This window comes from Zeus faber, assembly GCF_960531495.2.
Source record: "Zeus faber genome assembly, chromosome: 2".
In the NCBI taxonomy this organism is placed as follows: Eukaryota; Metazoa; Chordata; class Actinopteri; order Zeiformes; family Zeidae; genus Zeus; species Zeus faber.
Window position 1 is genome coordinate 31,606,817 of NC_137189.1, and position 23,404 is coordinate 31,630,220.

Below are 23,404 nucleotides of genomic sequence, written 5' to 3' on the forward strand. Positions count from 1 at the left end.
GACACTACGGCTGCTTCTGCTTCCTCGCTTTCTCCCTCCATCTCTGAGCTGCATCCACCTCTTCACACACCTCTCCATCTCCTCATCAGGAGCTTGTGCATGGTGATGCTGCACAGCACCTTGGAAAGAAGAGAGAAGAAAGAAGTTGTTATAAGAAAATATTCTAAACTATTGGTATCCCTTCTAGTTTAGACTTGTACTTGTTTACAGATTTTTTTTAGATATCGGTTTTGTAATCTGTCTCATAATACCAAGGGAATAAGGCTCAAAATGCAGAAACAGTATGACATGTTGAAGCAGCTCCCTGGAAGTTCTAACATCAAATAGGGCTGAACCCGCTGACTGCTGTTTCTGCTTTTTAAGTGTACACATCCTGCATTAGGGTTTGCACGTTTTTCGTCACCTCGTGAAGAATTGCTGCAAATACAAAACAGAGCACAGATACGGCTTATTGCACAATCCTTATCCTCACCTGCATTGGCCATCTGCCTATTTATGCCCCTGATGTAGAAAATACAGGCTCATTAAACTCAAGAAGGCATTGTAATTTTGTCAAGTAGTCGGAAAACATTTCAGAAATCCTGAGATCCTTCCTGTTCTCAAAATAAAGCATATTTAATTATGGTAGTCATACCTTCCTTTCCTCTTCATGTACCCTGGCTGGTCCTCCCACTCCTGCTAAGCAGATCTGATTGGATAATAGACATTGGCAGATTACGTAGAGCCTCACTGTAAGTGTCTGTAAGGTAACATTTGCATCTTCACAGATACTGACAGTTCTTTTAAGGTCGATGCCAGAGAAATGGACCCAAGATGCAGGAGCAATCTCGATCGCCTTGTTCCCCAAGTCCCTGTAAGGCAAAAATAAATATCTGTTCTGAGTTTGTCACACCACAGGAAAATGTGTTGTTAACCACTCAGCCAAATTTGAATGATTCAAGAAATCGCCAAGTATATAAAATTGGATTTCAAAATCGGTAAAAAAAAAAAAAGTCAGGAATCTCTGTTCTGAGACGCTAGCGGCGTTTCCACTGAAGATGCTGAAACCATGCCCAATCCTGTTAACCGTGTAATAACATAATAACAATATAAACATTTAAAGTGGAGTAAGTAAATTCCATGTTTATATGTTTTGAGCGTTCCTAATAAAGTTTTCAGTGAGTGTATATTCCAGCCCTGGACCTTAACCCAAATGTAGAAGAGGCACGCCAACAAATGCATCTTTAAACGGCAGAAGCAAATACTTCAATAATTTTTCATCTACCTTGATACAGTAGAGTTTGAGAAATGTCTGACAGCATTCCCAACTGAGATGATTTCATTGGGTAGTCAAAATAGTCTGACACAAGTGAATTCATTATAGACAACATACGGATCCCCTTAATCAAAACAACATCCCAACCAAACCTGTCTTTACATTGAATACAATTGTCACCACTGGAAACCTTGAATCAGAATGAGGGTCGATACATTTCCATAAATTCAGTGACATGTTGTGGTATAGGACTGCCATTGTTTTATTATATTTTTCAGTTTGGAGTGAGAAGGTACTTCATTATAACTATTAGAAGTCATTTTTCAAATACATTACAGTAGAAATAATGGATTGTATGTATGACAATATGGCGGATAGCAACAGTAGGATTGGCCAGTAACAAGGGCGGGGCGCCCATTTCGCGACATTTTGAAAATTACTTGAGCTAGAGACGGGAGAAACAATCACGGAACTAAAGCGACCAGCAGCAACTACCATGTCGTACTAGAAAACACAAGCTTAATTTCACTGGATCAGCGTAAACTGATCCAGTAAACTGTGTAAGGAACGTATTGTGTCCTCTAGTTGCATCTGCATTGTGATACATGACGGGACAACATGGTGGCTAACACAAAAACAAACAGCAGAAAATAGTCTCTTCAGCTGAGAACTCGGTCAACAACCATAGAACAACAAAGCAATCAACCCTTACCCTGCTCAATTTGTCTGGACGAGTCTGGGAAGGTCTAAACCAGCGTCACGTGGTGGACAACGTTAACCAGTCGATTACAGTCGGGGGCTAATATGAAATAAAATGATCTTTATCTTGTACCTAATAGATTGGGCATAATATCAAATTGATTTTAATCGCATAACCACAACTTTCTTCAGATGCAATCTTCCAGGAATTGTGATCGGCTCGGTTTACAAACAGTACAGTTGGGTAACATCAGTCATGGTAGAATCGGGCCGAGCTCACTTCCGGGCCCTCCAGCCGCAAGTGATCCTGGCGAACGTCGCCAAGTGTGGCCTGGACTCCGCCGACATTACGTCCACTGACGCCTCTCAGCCAAGTGACCGACACTCATCCGGGAAGTGACACGTTTCCACAGTGCTCGCTGGGTAGCATATCGTTTTAAAATATATGGCGCGGAAAGAATTGTAGTATATCACCGACAATTGGAATATACAACTTAATATGATACATATTTGTGTGAAGTTGAGGATCGAGGGACATGTACCATTTCGTCATGCATTGTGATCACAGGCTATTATACGTTATAGGGGACCTATTATGCAAAACCCACTTTTTAAGTGCTTGTGCACATATGTTTGGGTCTCTGATGGGCGTACTCACATACAAGCTGTGAAATAAAACAACCCGTTTAGTTTTTTGTGAGCTGCGTATTTCACAAGACGTGTTATGCATGTGAACAGCAAGAATGCATAATCCGAGTGGTATCTTCAGCAAAAAACGTCAATGTTTTTAGGGATCTCAGAGGCCTATGTTAACCTGTTTACTTTTTTTGACTATGTAACCTTAAAAAATTTTAATAATTTATCATTATTATTTCTTTATTGATGCTACCCCTTTTCACTTTATATAGTGGAAAGAGTACAAGACCACAGGACACCATTTTCAGTGTATATCAGAGGCCTGCCTAAGATATGTGACCGAAATAAAGGTGACGGGAACCCAGTACAGGTCTTGTGTTGGGCACACACACCCTCACCTTTGATGGACCCTGGAGCATGTGTGTGAGGTTGAACCCACGGAGAATAGCGCCACAGAATTAGATAGGTCACTCATCGCAGCGTAACACCAATGCGAGGGACGCAGAACCGGGTAGAGGGGTGTAATTCGAAACCACCTCCTCCTCCCCCTCCTCGGATCCAGAACACACTTTTTTTGTCTCCCTTTCTCCTTTTTTTCCCCCCACCCCAAATTAACATAGTTCCGTGTCACGCAATCGGTTACGTAAGTCCTCCAGCTCACTCAGCGCTGTTGAGAAGTTTCTAAATGTTGTGGGGCCAAAACCTCTCCGCTTAGTTACAGGCTCAATGCGCTCCTGGATATTTCACCCTGCTGTGAAAACATATAATTTACAGTGTACACCATTGGTTCCCAACATGAGGTTCGGGGACCCCCACCTCCCAGCAGGGGTCCTCCAAGAGGTTCCATCGGTTCCCCAGCAAAATTATAAATATTTAAATTTTGCCATTATGTACAAGAATGGCTGTTTTGATCATAGTTTCACTGTACTCGCCATAAATGCAGTATAGACAGGTATGGGAAATCGGACTACATCGTATCCGACAATGAAACTCCTCTCAGACTGGGCTGCCAGAGACCAAATCCTATCAAACTGAGAGTCCTCATCAGGAAAAAAAATGTTGAGAGTCACTTATTTACACTGAGGCACACACTGTCACACTCGTGCGTCGGTGTCAACGTGTACTGGCGTAGGCGTGCACGTGGAAGTTTAGTTCACATTTCACCCACAGGCGAATACATGGGAAGCCTGTATTTGCCTGTAGGTGAAATGTGAATTGTGTTATTGTTATTTAAAGACGTAGTAATTCCTCAGCTTTTTTTTATGATATTGTTTTTTATTGACATTTTGAAATATAACATTATACGCAAACATGGTTGAGAGAACTGTATTGAAGTGAAAGAAAACCGTATTGGCATAGATACTGTACTTGTTTATGAAATAATAACAATTATAATAATAAAAAGATAACAATAGTGAAAAATAGAAGAACAAATGGACCAAGAAAAAAAGGGCACAGGACATCCTCACGGTTCCATTTTTCTTCCTCCAAAAATAGGCCATGGAGAACCATGAAAAAAATGGAAACAGCAGGGCCATGCAGAATGATTTATTATTATGGCAATCAATCAGTTTTATTTTCATATCTTCTGGTGGTTAATTTATACTATGAAATTGCTGTATTACGATACAGCAATGTCTGATGATCATGATGATATGATACCACTGAAAATAGCAAAACAATTATATGTAATTATACTCCTCTATGTATTTATAGGACTGTAGTATCATGACTACGATCTCAGACAACATTATACTGATATATCTACCAGTTGACAGTGTGGCTGAAACTAGCTCTTTCCCTGGTGACACAACACATGTTGCAGCGAAAACACGTGGGAAAAAAACCCGTGCCGTCAGCCACAGCAAAAACCCACATCACCCCATGGAGTTGACTCAGTTCAGAGGTTTAGAGGAAAGAAGTGGCCTTTCGGAAAGAGTGAGCAGAGCTGGTGTTGTAGAAGGTCAAAGTTTCAATGTGGAGTTCTGGAGCTGACACAAGGAACATTTTGACTTATTGTTGAGAGGGCGTTTCAATTGATACTTAAAGCAGTGGCGCTATTGGGATATGATAGTTTATTAAGGCCTCTTTATATCATGATAAATAAGGGTGACATATTGGAGGGTATTTGAATTGAATGAAAAAGAAGAGTTGTGGTGTGACATTACCATTACCATGTAGTTTAGTGTGATGTTGTTGTTCTATATGGTTAATGGTTAACATGGAATTTGACATTTTGCATGTAAGAGATTCTGGGTGGACAGGTACACAGACAGGTACACAGACAGGCTGACAGGTACACAGACAGGTAGACACGGACAGTTCGAGAGAGGTCCATTTCCCATGAGAGAACTTGCTGTGGCGTCGCTCAGCTCCAGGGTGTTAGTTGCCATGGTAACACATCAGCTCGACAGCGGAAGCAGGATCTCAGGCACACCACAACACCATGAACCCCAAGAATCGGAAATATATTCCCAAGAAAGTTTGTCGTCATGGTTTTGTCGTTGGGAAGAAACGACACTTCAGGCGAGTTCCTCTCAGTGTAACGGCTTTGAATTGCATGCTGGGATATCTGAGTCAATCCAGTTCACAGAGGCACCAAACCCAGGCCACCAGCCATAGTTTGGACGGAGTAATAAGAACATATCCTGATATTTTAGATGGTCTTGCCATTGACTTGACATGAGTGTAGAAAAATAAAAAGTCAAATTTGGTGAAGAACAAAGGCCTTCTGAGTCTTTTTGGTTAATATTTGTGCAATTTGTTCGTGCAGCCAGGTGACGGATGTAAAAGCACGTCTTGTTCCTAATCTCACTGGTGTTCTGGTGGCTGAACCGACTCTGTGGTTCCCAATGCGATTGTCAGAAGCGTATTATACCGCTTTCCCACTGCACCGAAAACCCGGTAACATCCGTCATTTGTCATCAGTGGGAAAGATTGTACCAAATGACCCTGCAATAGACACAGGTTTTCCTCCTCCGATGGGCCCTGATGTGAGCAGGACACCCGGGTCGACAGGCTAATTTTGGCCCTTTTACCTGCGCGATGCGACCCGCGTTGAAATTCCGGACGCTGGCGTATAAATAAACAGGAATATCCATGTATGATTAGATCATTTCATATCCCATTTAGAATCCAAACTTTAAAGCTATTGACTTTTTCCGCATGTGAGACTGTGAAATGTTGTGAGTTTGGGGATCAAACCGTGGGGACCACAGCGGAGAACCTCCACCTCTAGCATCGCCCAAAGTTGGTCCCCACTCCCCGCCTCCGAACGGCCGGTGTGCGCATGTAGAATGCATGCTGCTGGTGCTCCAGGCTGCTTCTACTGTAGTGTTGGGTCGTTCACGAAAGATCCGATTCTTTTGAAGAGCTTAAAATGCTTTTTTTACAGTTTTACAAGTTTTACAGTTTCATGTCGTTGTTTGTTTAAGTTGCTGTCACCTCCACTGTTGTTCCCAACAGCGTCTGCTAAATGTAATGTAATCACACCGGAATCATGACACGCCCCTTTTCCCACGTGTTCATGAGGTCGAACGTGACGCACCAGAAAAAAGGGCATTTCTCCTGGCAACGGGAAAATTGTCAATCGCCTATTTTTAGCGGGTTCACCGGGGGTTTAAAAAACCCAGGTCAACCAGCTAATTTTGGTGTGAAAACAGTAGAGCTCCCGAAAAGGATTTAGCCATTAATGACAGGATCGATATACAATAATGGTCGCCGCAAGGCCACATAGTTAATAGCATGTGAATCATCACCCTGCAAAGTATTTAAACCAATTTAATGTAAACATTCTCAAAGATTGAAGATATGAATCTTTTTTTATATTACATTTATGAATTTGTATTTTGGTCAAATCTACAGGTAGTGATTTTTTTCTTGTGAAATATTAACTTTTTATGCACATTAGTGTTGGGAATGTCATTACCAAGACCAGATGAACCCATCTGCCTAACATAACATGATGCATTGAGACGCATTGAGTTTGGTTATGCCAATAGCAGTGCTGGGGGTAACATGTTAATGTAATCACATTTCATTTGTCCGTAACAAGTAATGTAACACGTCACTGTTCCTTAATTCAGTAATCACATCGCAGGTAATACTCAAACAATGATGTCGTCACTCGCGTTGGCCGACATAAGTTCTCCATCTAACTCATAAAGGAAGGAATCTCTTTCCGTCTCCGTATGTTTGGTGGTGGTCAGTGAAGTAAGAGTTTCATTTCACAGTGTCTTTATTTATCTAACAACTGCCCATCACCGTTTCACTACTTAATTCCCCAAAACACTTACGATATCAACAGAAACGATTGCTAACCATTTAACACTTGCATAGGACATTTAAACCTCTTACCTAACGACAAAACTTATAGGCACAATAATAAATGTAAAGCAATTACGTGACAATGCATCTCAGGCGAGTAATAATAAAAGTAATATAATGAGTAGTCTTCCTACAGGGAGTATATGTAAGTATAGTATATGTAAAGTAAGTAGTAAGAAGTAACCAGAAATTACTTTTTTTGAGTAACGACCCCAACACTGGTCAATTCGAAGTGATGCGGGTTAAATAATTACAAATATCAGGAGGAGTTGATTGCACATCTGAGCACGACCATCCGGTGTGGTTGTGCGTACTAGTTGAAGCGCGCCACGGCTTCGGACACTCAAGAAAACGATCCCGTGCTGTGCCGCAGGTTCGGCTGCAACGAAGCCAAATTCAAAGGTCTGCCGCGGGGCCCGGAAGTCGAAGGGGGGAATAGAAATAGGCGCCTTTCTAAAGCTCAGACGGACAGCTATCCTTCCGAGCTGCGTTTGGACAATGGAAGGAGCTGAGCGATGGTTCCTGACCCCGGACGCTGGTGGAGGCCTGGGGAGGACGGCCACGCTTGTAGTGGAACAAGCGGCGCGTTAACCCCGTAACGCCCGGCCCAGATAGCGCCTCTCATGAGCGCAGTCAGTGCCGGGGGGGGGGGGAAATAAATATTGCCCTTTGTTTTGAAGGAGGTGTTGTCTCCGGACGAGACAAAGCAGTCCAAGTATAGAGGAGCCGCACGCATACACACACACACACACACACACACACACACACACACACAGACACACACACGGACAGAGCCTACACATAGAGGAACCCAAACAGTTAAAATGATCGAAATTGAATGATCGCTGAAATTATTTGTGTGTGTGTGTGTGTGTGTGTGTGTGTGTGTGTGTGTGTGTGTGTGTGTGTGTGTGTGTGTGCGCGTGCGCGTGTGTGTGTGTGCGTGTGGGGTGGGGGGGTGGGAGGGGTTTGTGGGGGGACGCAGAGGTTGGTGCCAAAGAATGCGGCAGGAGAGAGATAACCGCCTCGCTCCCATTTCGCCAGGGTTTTTATTCGGGTGATGATTGGAAGCAGATGTTTGGTCCGGGAGGTCATCAGGTTGAACGTCTCGCCCGGCGCACTCGCTTCAGCGCCTCCGTGAGCACGAGCCGCCTATATACACCGCGGAGGCTTGACTCAAAAAGCACTCGAGGCTGCGCTCCAAAAAAAAACAAAAACAAAAAGGGGTGACATCCCGACAGCGTCCGGGTTCATTGTGGTGTTTTTGAACTGGGATGTTTTTCTGCCGTCGCACATTTCTCTGATTGGGTGGCTGGCTTTGGTAGCTATAAATATAAAGAATGTACGTGGATGTGCATATATATAAATAAAGATTAAAAAAACAAAACAACCAAAGTAACACGACTGTGTTAGAAATGTTGTACGAAGTATAAAGTATAGAAGTAAAAGTTGAAAAGCCTTTGAAACTGAATATACTTACAGTAAGAACAGCTCCCCGAAAAAATGTGCTCCAGTCCTTACTTTCCGCCACTGCAGTTCTCCCCTCATGAGAACTTTAGAATAAAAAGAAAACACCAATTTTGGGAGCTGCGTCTCCGGTAGAAGCGCGCCGCAAAATTTCCCAAAGTGAATGATTCATGATCAATCAGTGCGGCCGCAGCAGAGAGAAACGAAAACAAACAAAACAAATTATATTTGAACCGATTAAACGGCCATTCCAACTGCTGGGGCTTCTGTTGTCGTCGTTTTTTTTTGTTTTTTTTTAAACAATATCGAGACGTGGTTTTGTTTTTCCGTTTGAGGTCTGCAATTGTTTTTCCTTTCCTCTTAATCGTAAATATTTGTTTCTTTGCTTACCTTTTGTTTTTCCTCGCCCAGATCTGGCTCCATAGCTCCGCAGCCGGCTAGCCGTTAGCGTTTATAGACATAGTGTGCAATTTAGTCAAACATTTTAAAAGCAACCTTTTTTTTTTTTTTTTTTTTTTTATCGGAAGGAATTGGGAAGGAATCTTTGTATAGACGAGCGCCGATCAAACCCTTGAATGTTTCTGTCGACCCATTCTGATATTACAATTGTGGATTACAAAATGTTAGCAAAGTTGTGAGACGGGATAGCAGCGCCTACAAGTCCTATTCACAGCAACGTATTGCTTGATAAATTATACCTTCTACGCTTGATTTCGGTTTTGGGGTCAAAAATAATACTACGACAACAAAAAACGTCTTTGATTAATGTTTACTTCTGGACATATTGCTTGCGCAGGTATGGCTTTTCCATGGGGTTGAAGTTACACGAATTAGCTTGCCGGGTTTAGTGCACAAAGGTCCCGGTTACCTAATGCCACACGCACACACACACACAAACACACACACACACACACACACACACACACTCAGGTGACAAACAGCTCTCATAAAGGTGATGACATCAGACAGGTGAGACGGTTCCCACGGTAACGGCGGTGAGCGGAGGCTGTTTGTTGTACTCGGAGCTTCACCCCGGGGATGTTTGCCGTCTGGCTCTCTTAAAGAGACACGGCGGCGTTGTTGGCGTCTCACTTTGTCTTCCGCTTGCCCTGGATGTTGACACTTCTAGGCTTGCTCGTTTTTTTTCTCATCGCCGAGAGTCTCAAACGCAGCAGCGAGAGAGTCGACAAAACAAAATTGTAAACAACACGATAATGAATAACATCATTATAAAAAGCCTGAATACTTACGTCTGCAGACTGTGCAAACTGTACATTTTGTTTATTTTTAAATGTCTGATATTATGTTTGCTTATGAAATTGGATTTAATATTTGTGTTGCCAAAAGTTAGTGCAGACCTCGACTCCAGTACCAAAATCAAAGAAACAAACTGTAACTTATCATGCAATGTGTTCCTGTGAATAGGGCTTTTTGTACACCTTTAAGAATTTTCTTGTCCACGTTTATAATAACAAATTGGGTGTATAGAAATATTTACGATGAGGATCCTCGTATGTCAAATTTTTAAAACAAGTATCTTTTTAATGAAATTGCTCACGGCTAACTGTTATTCAAGATTCAAGAGGTTTAGTTGTCACATACATATACGTACGTTCATACATATATGCAGTGAAATGTCTTTGCAACGAACCCGGAGATTATGCACAATAGTTTCTAAACCGAACATAATAGCAAACCTAATTCCTACCTAGCAACTAACTGAAACTAACTGATTCCTAAAACGTAATGCAGTTAGTGAATAGAATAATATAAATAAAATAAAATCTAAATAAAACAAGACTGAAAAAGATACAGAGTGGGGGTACAAAATAGAAGTGAAGGGAATAGAGTTATGTATATGGGATAGGCTATTTGTATATACAGATATGTGCAGTAAAGTACATGTGAATAAAGTGATTATGGAGATATACAGTACAGTATACAACAGTACGACACAGCAATACAGTAACAGTGAGCAGAACAGCAATACAGCATCGTATGCAGTAACCCAGAACAGTGATGCAGTAACTTGCAGTACAGTATGCAACACACAGTACAGTAAGGCAGTGGGGCCTGTCTGTGTCTCAGTGGGTTTTGTTAGGACCCCTGGTGAGTTCAGCATTAGAATTATTTAATTATAATTATAATTAATTAGCATTAGTTAGCGTTGGAATTAGACACAGTATGTGGTTATACGGGCAAAACTTTGTGTTATTATATTACTGTATTTAAATACAGTTATCTCACTCTCACAATATCACACTACAGTACAACATAGATGCTACGCCCCAGTCGAGGAAACCGTGTTCATCGTGTATAAATCATACATCCGCGTTGATAAACTCTCATCGGCGTGGATTATGTCCTCACCTCCCCGCAGGCCCAAAGCGCTGCCTCCGGATGCCATCAAGTCCAACCCGTCCAAGCGCCACCGTGACCGGCTCAACGGGGAGCTGGACAAGCTGACCAGCCTCCTGCCCTTCTCGGACGAGGTGCGCGCGCGCCTGGACAAGCTGTCGGTGCTGCGCCTCAGCGTGGGCTACCTGAAGGTCAAGAGCTTCTTCACCGGTGAGTTGCCTCTCCTCCCGCGGCCGCGGGGTCAGGCACCGGGAGCCTTAAAAGAAGAATGTATACGGATGAATATAACCCGCGATAAGACGGGTTTGGCTTTCCATACTCTCACATCCAGCCCGAGGCCCTGGAGTGGTTGGACTTGTTCCAGATGTTTTTCCAGCTGCAGATAAGGGTACGATATGGGAGTTGGTTTTCATAACAGGCATGTGGAGTTTGGCACAGTATCCACTTCTGTACTCTGTGGGTACAGCTGCAGGGACCGGGTACGCAGGTCTCCCCGCAATCAGATGCGTGTTTGTGGAATAGGTTCAGGAGTAAGCAGGACACCCCACTCGATCCTTCAACTTATTTCGTTTCAAGGTCGACCCAAGTGCACAGGACGGCGCCGGACACGAGCGTCCACCGTCCACGTGTGTCGTACGGTCAACCTCTGAGGGTAGGTTATGGGTCGTTGTACCATTCTTCCAAAGGGAATGCGGGAGAGCTCCACCCGCTCACATAGAGTCCTCCTGGTGGAGATACTACGAAGAAGTATCGAAAACAGAGGGTACACAAAACAAAATGTACAACCTGACAGTACAGTCTCTCTCTCTCTGTACAGTAACAGTACTTTGGGACCATGTGACCTGGTCGACAGTAGGACATGTGTAGGACAATGAATAGCAGCCAGACTTTGTCCCGACTGGTTGCCAAGGAGACGGACGAGACACGACATGGGGGAACTTGTTATTTGTGTGTTTCGCGTCCATGTTGTATCCCAAATGTATACGGGGGCTGGTCTATCTCAATCAGGACTAAAATAATCCTGCTTTATTTCACCCAGAATTTAAAAATGCCTTTCTGAGATGTTACTTCAGGTCGTGAAGGACGACTCGGCTCCGTCTGTTTGGTCTTGGTGCTGGTCTTAGTCCAGCTCAACCTGGTCCACCTGGAGGCCACGGCCATTAATCCAGAGATTCAATTCAAGACTTCACTTAGACCTAGATGAGCTTTTATCCTCCTTCTGGAAATCAGATTTTTTTTTAAACCCGGACTGCGACTAAGGCTGAGACCGTTTTAAACTAGGACTTGAGAAAGGCCGTTTCAGTAAATCCAGATTAAAAGTGTGATTAAGTCTCATGTTAGACCTAATCTGTGTCCGCAAAACAGCCCCACAGTGCATTAAACTATCCTATACATCCATACAAACTATAATATTTTGTATGGAAAGTTGAAGGAATGGTCATGAACCAAACAATATAATTATTATTATTTTTACTTTGTTGAGTATTCTAGTGAGTCAGTGATTCTGCTCATACTTAAATATTCAAGATGTAGTTTGATATACTCCACGCTACTTTGAAAACATCTGATCGCCGCACAGTGCTCTATTGTGCGCGTGTGTGTGTGTGTGCGTGCGTGTGCGTGTGCGTGTGTATGTGTAAGGCTGTCTATGTTAATTCTACTCCACATGTTTTGGTCACTTTAAGTCAACAACATGTTTTATTTAAACCATAGAAAAGTGTTTGTGTGTGCGTGTGTGTGTGCGTGCGTGCGTGTGTTAGGGCTAGGATGAAAGACTTTCTTATCACAGCAGTATCCAAATATATAATATCCCAATACCTGCTTGTGAATGTAAAACTCAAACTCCAGGCATCCCACTGAGGTTCATCCCGTGCTGATGTGAAGTACGACCAGACTCTAGACCAAACCAAAACACAAGTTTTTCCAAATCAAACCCCCTCTCACATTGCGAGAAATTTAAGATCGTAACCCCTTGTCGTAATTTTTGGGTGCACTACAAAAGTGCGTTCCACAACGTGGCCACTGAAACACAGTGAAGGGCGAGGGTGGTATTTGTGCGTGTGTGGTTCTGTGTCAAGTCACAGCAGACCGCCCTGCTTCATCAGAGCACACTGCTCCCCGTTCATCAATTATTTGACACTGCTTGTCCATTTAGCGACTCCGAAACAAATGCATTAGAGGCAGCGCGAGGAATCTGGTTTCCTCTGCGAGTGCACACACACACACACACACACACACACACACACACACACACACACACACACACACACACACACACACAGACACTCATACCGGGCTGGCTGCCATGATGGATGGGGGGGGCGTGTCTGTTTGTACCTGTGTGGATCTCTGCACATGCGCACATGGAGATATGAACATGCAGATAACACCGTTAGACGGACGGACGCACACACACACACACACACACACACACACACACACACACACACACACTTTAATGCCCAGCTGGCTCATCGGGCCCATATTCTTCCAAATGTATTGCGATAAACGAGTCGTGTATGTTTTCACGTGGCGCTGTGGGCGTGCGGTTGGGGACAGGATGTGTTTAAGGAACGCAAGTTGTCCGTTGCCCGCTCCCCTCCAGCCTCCAGAAGGGGAAGGCTGTTCCTCCTGGGAACCGCCGCAGGCCAGCGTCCCATGGCTAGACACCACAACACACACATTGTTCAGAGCGAGACCGCCACCCTGACCCCGGCCGCACGGCCCCACGGCCCCACATCTCAAGACCCTGGTCTGGAGCTCTGTGCTGGCCCTGTTCCTTCTGTCTGTACGTCTGCCTCTCTTTTGTTCCCCATTCTTTATTTATTCCTTTCTTTCTTTCTTTCTTTCTTTCTTTCTTTCTTCTAATAGGACTTCTGTTTTTCCCTGTACACTTCCCTCTTCGTATTTTAAACGTAGCCTGCGCTGGTTAGTGTGTCGCCACTCCGCACTGGTCCGTTCACAAACAGCCACAGTGATGAAAAGTTTCCAGAAGCTTAGTGTCGGTAATGGTGAACATTTTTCAGTTACAAATTTTGAATTATTATTAATGGATGGGAGGTTTGGCCAGTTCGGACGAGTGTCAAAATAATTTGAAAACAATACAAATCCATCAATTGGTGGTTGTGGACGGAAGACGGACAACAATTGCCGGTGTTGAGGAAACTGACAGAAGAGACAGATGAAAATAAGATATAGAAAGAAGAAACATATAGTTTATAACTTTTTCAAGCCTCTTCAAACTGTTTTTCTAGTTTGTGTATAGTGGGGGTAGTGTTTGTCTTAGTCAGGAGGTTATTAAGTGTGTAGTTCGCACAGTACTGTAAACTCTGACCTCCAAGACCCTCAGGGCGACCTCTGACCTCGCCGCTGACTGGCTCCGGGGTAATGTAGAGGTCAGGGGTCACTCAGTGACACCGTGACATAGCTATTTTGAAAGTGAACTCCTGGAATTCACCCGTCTATGTTAAATAAAGCCTGATTCTTAAAGCCATACATGTTTTTATGTATATAATAAACATGTATATAACATATTATGTTCACACTTTTGCTGACACAAGCATGTTTGTGTGACTCTAATGAGAAAAAGTATTTATAGGTGTGGGAGTCTCTACCCACCGGTAGGGGTTTGGGGAGGGAGACGTAGTCTTTCTGGCGGTGGATTGCCAACATGGATAGAATCTTTATGGTCAGTTCTACACAGAAAGGCCCGCTGGCCAAATGGATATATAATAAGGATAAACATTTCTAATCAGGGTGCTGCGACTGGGCACCCGGTCGGCTCTCGGGCCCTGTGTGCCGATCCCCCTCTGCAGAAAAAGCTCCCTGCCCCGATTCGGACCAATCAGCGCCAGGTGGGCACTGATTGAGCCGACTCGAGGCAGCTGGGCGGCCGCAGGAAAGGGAGCCATTCTGCCATCTCCAACCGTGGCTTGACCACGACCCTTGGCTCGCCACAATAGGCCTTTGTGAATCATTACAATCCAATGAGCCAAAACTAAACTAAACCAAATTCTGTACTGTTCAAGAAAAGTAATGGATCACAATTTTATGTTTATGTTTATTGGATAGCGTGGCAAGATATAACAAGCCGGGAGCAGATGAACACTTGTCATGACCAGCGTTTCCGTTATCTGGTAATTGCCGGTTTTTGGCCGGGAAAATTTGTCGAAGTTCTACATATTTAAATCTCTTCGGTCATAATGTCCGGTGAAAAGAATTCCTTCCAAGCACAATTTGAATTAGTGTTGGGTGGATCATTTAGATGAAAAAAAGTCTGCAGATCTGTTCATTTCCGCCCTCGGCAAATTGCAACAGGAAGCCAATCAGTTTGGACGATCTAAAAGTGATCTGAAAGCTTCAACTCTGACCAGTCACGTTTGTCGATATAGAACTAAGCCTCGCCCCCTCCCTCGTGGACACATTGCGCTTGTAAACACAGAAGACACACACTCACGGAGCGGAGACAGAGCACAGCGTCCAGAAGAGAAGCAGAAAGATGATGTGTCCTTGACAACAGGGACACGTTCTGTACATTCATAGTTTTTTGGGCATTTTTTGGGGATATTTCAGTTCCGACCCAAAGCAGACAGTAAATATTTGTTATGTAAAATATGTTGACGGGACATCCTAATAAAGACAGAAAACACCACAAACTTTATTATTTATTAAGACCTACTTGTAACTTGTAACTTGTACTTTTTGTTTTTGGTTTGATCAAAATTTTATTTTCGTGAAATGTGAATTAAAGATGCTGCACTTGTTGCTTATTGTTCATAAACGGAAATTACTTGATTTCAAGTACAGTAGTAATATTCATAATTTTTATTTGTTATGTTTAACTGACGGGACTGACAGATTTTATTTTGAATATTCGATAAAAAAACATTATACATGCGCAAAACAGAAGGTATTGGATGCAAATGATCTGCTGTGGCGACCCCTACAGGAGGAGCCGAAAGAAGAAGAAGTAGATGATTCGATAAATAAATATTATACGTCTACGTGCCTTGATGATGTCATTCTCTATATAGCCTGCTTATCAATTATTTTAAGCTCAATAAAGACAGATAATATTTTACCGGAATATCACCCATTTGTCCGGGAAATTGAAACCATCCAATCCGGCACCAATTTTTTTCTAACGGAAACTCTGGTCGTGAAGGAGACTCTTTCTGTGTTTGTGTGTGGGGATGGGTGATTAACCTGTTGCTCGTTGACTGCTCTGATGAGCAACAGGCGTACAGCCACCCAGATCCCAGGCCCGTAACCTCGACCCAAGACAGGTGTGGCTGCTTAAACCACACCACCCACATAATGGTTGTAACCATGAGCCGATTAAGTCTAAAAATTTTGAAATATGAGATTTGTTATTGCCGTAATTATTTTTTATGGGGAATAAGACAGCTTAATGCCCTCCCACAATTTTTTCCAAATACATTTTTAATACACGTTTTTATATTGATTGAAGGAATTAATTCAAAAATAAAAAACATAATCAATGTCATAATTTTTGTGAAAACCAGGTTGCTTTATACCTGTTTCATGAATGAGATGCTCTTCTATAATCTTTCGTGCTGAAATGTGTCATTTCAAAAGTCATTAGAATTATGATGTCTGGCTTAAACTATTTTTTCAAATAACACCCCCATTATCTGGCTTCAGATTTTCAAAACCTCCCATCATCTCAGCAGGCTTTTTGATGAGAAAAAACCCACAACCGTTTAGATCTGCCAGAAGATAGTTTAGGTAGGAGTTATAGAGCCGAAAGGGTCATGGTATGAATCATGCGGCTGTTAGCAGCTGCTGGCAGACAGACAGGTGGTTGGTCTTCATGGTTATTGGGAACACCTGCACCTCTGCACCACTGTACTAATATGGGATTGCATTTCATAAAAAGTATGGGACCGGGAAATGGGAGATTGCAAGGATTTTGTTACCAGAAATAATTGATCTTTAAATAGGCACCAGCGTGATACAGCAAGGGAGAAAACTTGAGAGTGTCAGTGTTGGACAGACTGATACCAGTTTTACACAAAAAAATATATGAAACACGGGCATAACGCGACATAAAAGTGTAAAACTTGGAGAAAATAAAACAGCTCATCACCCAGCGAGACTCAGTTCCCTTTGTTCCGAGAAAAGATATATTATATCGCTCGTATATCTATACTGGATTGCTGGAGGATCGGAGACCGGCTTGGGGCGGTGCTGGACTGACTCGGAGCCCGGTGGGGAGCGTGGAGGTTCTCGGCTGTGGTCCCCACGGAGCGATCTCCACACTCGCAACATTTCATGGTCCCCCACATGGGAAAAAAGTCATTAAGTTTTGATTTTGGATTCTGAATGAGATATGAAATTATGGACTCACACACGGATATTCCTGATGCCACTGATAGGTCTACACTGAGGTTTAATATATTTTCCGAAAAAACGAAAATTTTCTATGCCGGGAAAATAAGCACACCTGGGTAATTGACTTGTTTTCAGCTATTGTCATAACGCATTACTCATATTTCAAGCAACACTAAATGCAACAAGGAAAAATATGGATTCCCAACCTGATCGCTTTAGTGTATTATTTGCTGGTATTAATAATTATTAAGGCAAAAGAAATCCATTTATAATAATCAACATAAGACTGAACATAATATAAACTCTGCATGCAGCTTGAATTTTGCCATAGCTGTGACTCCTGTGAGGAATGTGAAATGAAGTTCATTGCCGGTGATCTGTCTGCTAAGAACAGCCCTAATGGAAGTGATATTTGAGATGTCTTCATTGTACAAACAAATAAAATTTGTTAAAACAAATAATTTGACATTTCCAAAATCATTTTATAGCTGAGAGGGATTCCATATGCTGTTAGTGGGTTAGGGTTAGTTAGGTCAGTGTAGTGTGAGTATTTAAAAAATAGTTCTGCTCTGTTTCTTTCAAAAAAAAAAAGTATTTGTAGAGTATGTTTCTCCAAACAAAACCAATACAAATAGTCATTTTAGTTGTAGATGTATTTTTTTTATATTTTTGGTTATTTTTGTTTGCATTAAATAAAATATCCCCGTGTCAGAGTCCCAGCGTGTCAGGGGAATGTGTCCAAAGTCGGAATAAACTAGATCTAATTTGAATGAAAATTCAGCAACTGGATTACTTGTTTCCTCGCCTCAAACTTGGTCAGAAACAGGTTGCTGGTTTGATCCCAGGCTCCTCCTGCTAGCATGCTGTAGTGTCCTTGAGCAAGACACTTAACCCCTAATTGCTCCTGATGGCTGCGTCTGTCGGTGATTGAACAATTGTAAGTCGCTTTGGATAAAAGCATCTGCTAAATGTAATGTAATATTAAGCCTTTAAGCCTGTATCGGCCTATTCCATTACGTTCTAAATGTAAAAAGAGAGATTTTTTTTTTATTCCCGTTTTCCCATTATTACATTTCCTGGGATATGGGAAATGGTTTGAATTGGTATTCCCGGGATTAAATCCTAGTCTACATGTTGTACCACGCCGCAGCATTTCAACATGACCTGTTTTCTGTCCACTGGCAGGAAGAGGGTAACCCTAACCTTAAACATATGTCCCAGCGTGGCACATTGTAACAGGAGACAGATCCTCACGCCTGCAAGCTGACCAGGGGGGCATCTGGCCTCACAGCCTTGGCACACACTCAGATATTTAACACACAGCAGGTGCCAGGACATGAAGACGGGGAGTTAGACGGACAGACAGAGAGAGAGACCTAGAGATGCAAACAGACAGAGACTTTGGTAGACACACAGACAGACAGAGAGTTGGCAGGCAAACATACAAACAGAAGAAAGTCAGCACACAGCAATTTCTGGATGCTGTTATAGAACATATAAACAAATGATACTGTAATATTAGTGATAACAGTAATCATTTATATCAACTCATCCATTGCTACCCATGCCATATTGTTGTATACATATTTATTCATCCCGTACAATATATGCGTCTATGTTTATATTTTATACCCATACATTTGGATAATTTTTTCTTTCAGAATGTTGAGCTTCACATACTGTCTGTACAGCAATGCATTGACACATTTTCAAATCTGATTTTTGATTCAGATTCTGAATGTACAATATCAAACGTGTACGTCAATTGGGGTAGAAACACCCTCCGCTCTGAGCTCAAGTGTTGTGGAGGGGGTGGTGACGTCCGATAGCATCAGGCATCAGGATGCGTGTGTCTCTGCGACCACCAGTCCAGTCTGACAACCTCCGGGAAACCAGTCATAACATACCAGGCGGCAAATCGTGTGGAGACTTGCTTGGATGGCAGCCTCAGACCTGCCGGAGTCCTCAGAAACAGAGACAAACTCACTGCCGATCTCATCTAGTTTTGCCTCAGCGTTGATTTAACCCTCTTTTAACCTGCCTTTTTGGTATGAACCAAAAACGATAGAAACGCATGAAATCGTCTCCCCTTCACAGCAACGCACACATGTTACACGTAGTTCTGCGGTTTCATGTAACGGTGTTCATGGCTATAACAAATGCAACCGATTTTTGCATTTACATTAGCACTAATTAAGCAGAAACAGTCTTGTCGGGAACTCTGTTAGACATATCAGCTGCTTATTGAGTCAGTCTGCGTCTGGTTTCTCTTGTTGAGGTGTGTTTGTCGTGCCACGGGGTAGTTCCCGAACCAGCTCTGTCCCTCATGCTGAGAGCAAACATAAACCCAGCTCTTTGATCCGTTGGCTCGCTGTAAGTGAATGAACCATTACTCAGTTTGTTTTACACACAGTTATAAGCTTCAAACACTGTGTGTGTATGCGGATGCGTGTCTGAAATCTTAGCATATCATCATTGGAGGGCTGTTCAGATTCACTTATTCAGCAGAGACGAAGGAAGGAGTTTGCAGTGAAGTAAAGAATTACATTACGTTTTAGTTCATTGATTGCTGTCCTCACTCAATCTTGGCGTGTGCTTTGTAAAATTTCTTGAGCGGCGTTAACTTACAAGTTGTCGCAGAGCTTGTTGTGCCTCTAGCCAGCTTTTCAACTGATCTACACAAAGCAGGGTTAAGCATCTCTGTGAAACACAGCTGTTCGCCCTGTGGACTCAGTGTTAAACACTCTCAGAATACCAGGAAGATTTACTACCCCAGTGGTCAGTGATGTTATCTATCTACTGTACGTCCATGTTGAATTTCTCTGGGACGCAAGACCCCAGAACAGATTTGAGAACAATCCCTAGAGAAAACTATAGAACAATCCCTAAAGTAGACTATAGAACAATCCCTAAAGTAGACTATAGGGCAGTCACTAAAGTAGACTATAGGACAGTCCCTAAAGTAGACTATAGAACAATCCCTAAAGTAGTATATAGGACAGTCACTAAAGAAAACTATACAACAGTTCCTAAAGTAGACTATAGAACAGTCCCTAAAGTAGACTATAGGACAGTACCTAGAGAAAACTATAGAACAGTCCCTAAAGTAGACTATAGAACAATCCCTAAAGTAGACTATAGAACAATCCCTAAAGTAGACTATAGAACAATCCCTAAAGTAGACGATAGGACAGTCACTAAAGTAGACTATAGGACAGTCACTAAAGTAGACTATAGGACAGTCACTTAAGAAAACTATACAACAGTCCCTAAAGTAGACTATAGAACAGTCCCTAAAGTAGACTATAGAACAGTCCCTAAAGAAAACTATACAACAGTCCCTAGAACAGACTGGAGAACTGACCCTTGAACAGACCCCGGTAAAGACCCGAGAAAAGACTAGTAGAGATGCCAGAACAGACCCCAGACAAGACCATAGAACAGTCCCTAGAACAGAGTGCAGGACTGGCCCTTGAACAAACCTGAGAGCAGACTGTAGAAGAGACCCCAGAACAGCCTAAACAGAAGTCAGTCTCTTAGTTCTCTCTGTGAAGTGTGGAACTGTGAAGAACAGGCCCTAGAACAGTCCCTCAACTGACCTTAGAACGCTCCCTAAAACTGCAGTTTGAGCTCAACAATTTGGTGAAAGAATTTCTGGAAATAGATGTTGACAGTGCGTTATTGTGTTTGACCCAATCTGTTGTATATGCAATGCAAATGTTTAATGATATGCAAGTATTACCTTTGTGTACAATATAAATATAAGCCGACAAATAATAAAGTATGATTTGAATGCTAATCATTGTGTGTAAGTGCATTGAATCAACGGGCAAAAAGATGCAGCATGATGGCAAAAAAAGCCTCTGTAGAAAATACCTCATATTTTTAATGTATAAGGTATTTCCAAATACCTTATATATTTTCCATGTATGACCACAACTAGAGAAGGGAATCACCAGGTAACTCACATTATGATACCATCAAAATACAATAGATATCACCCTACAGGCGATATCTGAGATAAATATCCTTTTTCCCCATTATCAAGCGTGTTTTGAATACTAATTGTTCCTTGTAACTCTTATTTGTAGCCTGGCGAAAAAGCGGCAATATTCATCGTAATGGGAAATGATCACCAAAGCCACTCTGCAGAGAATGGCTGCAAAAATCACCTGCAGAAAGCACCTGCTAAGCAGCTCTAATGGCCTGACATGTTCCAAACTGCCAAACTTTCACTTCTGGCTCTGGTTTTGTGGAATGTGCCCGTCTGCTGATGGACAGAGCCTGTAGAACATGTTGACTGATCTCTCCTCTGTTTGAACAGGAAGTAGTCTGAGTCAGAGGAAGTCTGCGCAAGAGGAAGTGCCTGAGGCTAAGCGGCTGAAAGCTAAGGTGTTTGCTAACCTCTGATCCAAACACAGCCCTCCCCCCTTGGGCCAGCTAGAGCTCAGAGGCTTTTACCCGGGACAGCTTAGCCACCCCTGAGCAGTGCGACAGGGAGAATACATCAATACTATCCTTTATCCTCCTGTGGCTGTAAGTTCAAGAAGTTATTTGTCACATACATATACATACGGTCATACATATAAATAATGATGCACTCTAAATGAATGATGGTGAGACAAAATGATGACAAACTAGAATTTTGGTGTGATATACTTTGCATCAGCATGCAATGTGAGGATTCAATGATACCGCATTACCTTGATGCTAAATTCTTTCATAAGGCCCTACATTGGGTCCGAAAAGGGGAGACTAGTAGGTCGCAATAAACAGTGGGTGGTTCTGTTCCCTGTGCGGCTCAATGGGTAGAGCAAGGCACTAACACCGCCAGGTTTGGGGGTCCTGACTCCCTGTGTAGCTCAGTGGAGCTAGCAAGGCTCTGAAACTGCTTCCACACATGCACTGCAACCCTGAAATTATCCGGACATTAAAGGAAAGAGCTGTACGCGCAACAACTGTACAACGCAAATGTTTGAATCGTTTGAGACATTACTGCATCCGGACCTGGCTATCTGGACATTGTCCGGAATTCATGTGTGAACGCAGCATTAGACTGTTGGGATTAGGCAAGTAGCCTGTACAGCTCACCAACTCTCAACAGTAGGAGTCAAATTAAAGACACATATTTACACCATCCACTCATGCCACACGGGAGTGCAAAATTGTTTGAAGTGTTCAAATTTCACACTGCTGATATGGTACCGTGCTCCGTTTTAGATTCCAACGGCTGCCCCTTCAGAGGTCTACACGGCCAAAACTGAACTCTGAACTCCATTCTTTAGTGAAGTGTGAAGGTTTTACTTCACGACCAGAATTGAATGTACTCATCTGCTGACTGCAACATTTTCCATCAAACTTAATTGAAAGAAATGCTGGTATGGTGGGGTCTTAGATGGGGTGAGGGACCTCATTCGAACAGAACATGTGTAACCGTGGCAACGTATAGCTAGGCCCGGTAATGGTTTGACAGTATAAGTCAAAAATGATATAGCATTTTGGTGGTCGAAGCATCTTTAAGTATTTAACAGTGATCAATTCAGGGCCAGAAATGGAGTGACAAGATTTTGGAATCAAACACGTCGACGTGCGCCAACTAATTATTGAAATAACCCCACATTCCTGTGTAATGGCGGCCTACTTATGTGACTGAATGTGTGGATTGAGGGACATGACAGGCGGGTCAGGATATAGTTACTGTGCTGTCATGATCTCATGTTCCTCGGAGCGGGCCGCTTCCGGACTCCACTTCCCGCCTCACGACCCAAATGCGTCGGTCAATGTTAGCATCTCTTTTAACCTGCTGATGATTAATAACCCTCATACAATGGGCCATTTTCAGCCACAGCCCAGTGATCTGATTGGCCTCAGATGCCTTTGTGCGTTTTTATTCTGTACATTATTCATCGAGCAGTGACCACCAGACACGTACCGCCTTTCTCATTTGAATTCCCCCATTTCTTATGTTTTTCATGTATACATGCACTCATAGTGAAGTCAATTATAGTATTGGTCTATAGGCTACAATTTAACATCAGGGTATAGTTATAGTACAATAAAGTTACGGGGGGTTACTATTTTGCATCACAACAAAATTATAGGACAGTATTATAATATAATTCTAGTTCAGTGCCTTCTAGCAGAAGAACTGGTGGGTCCCAATCCACTTTGAGTGGACCAACATGGATGGATGTTCACCGCATTTCCAATAACAGTGCTTTTATTTTTAAATACTATTTCCAGCAGCGGTGTGTGGCTGCCATGACCTCATATCACAAATGTCCCACAGGTCGCGATAGGGCAGCACGA

The 23,404-nt window shown here is 42.7% G+C and overlaps 1 protein-coding gene across 1 annotated transcript in view; it reads left to right on the forward strand.

Annotated features, from left to right (window-relative positions):
• The window catches only part of ahr2 (aryl hydrocarbon receptor 2), a 56,026-nt gene that overhangs the window by 2,399 nt on the left and 30,223 nt on the right, over positions 1–23,404 (forward strand). The window contains exon 2 of the mRNA XM_080024397.1: positions 10,764–10,951. Coding sequence (XP_079880523.1) covers positions 10,764–10,951 — 188 coding nt within the window. The remainder of the gene's footprint in view (positions 1–10,763; positions 10,952–23,404) is intronic.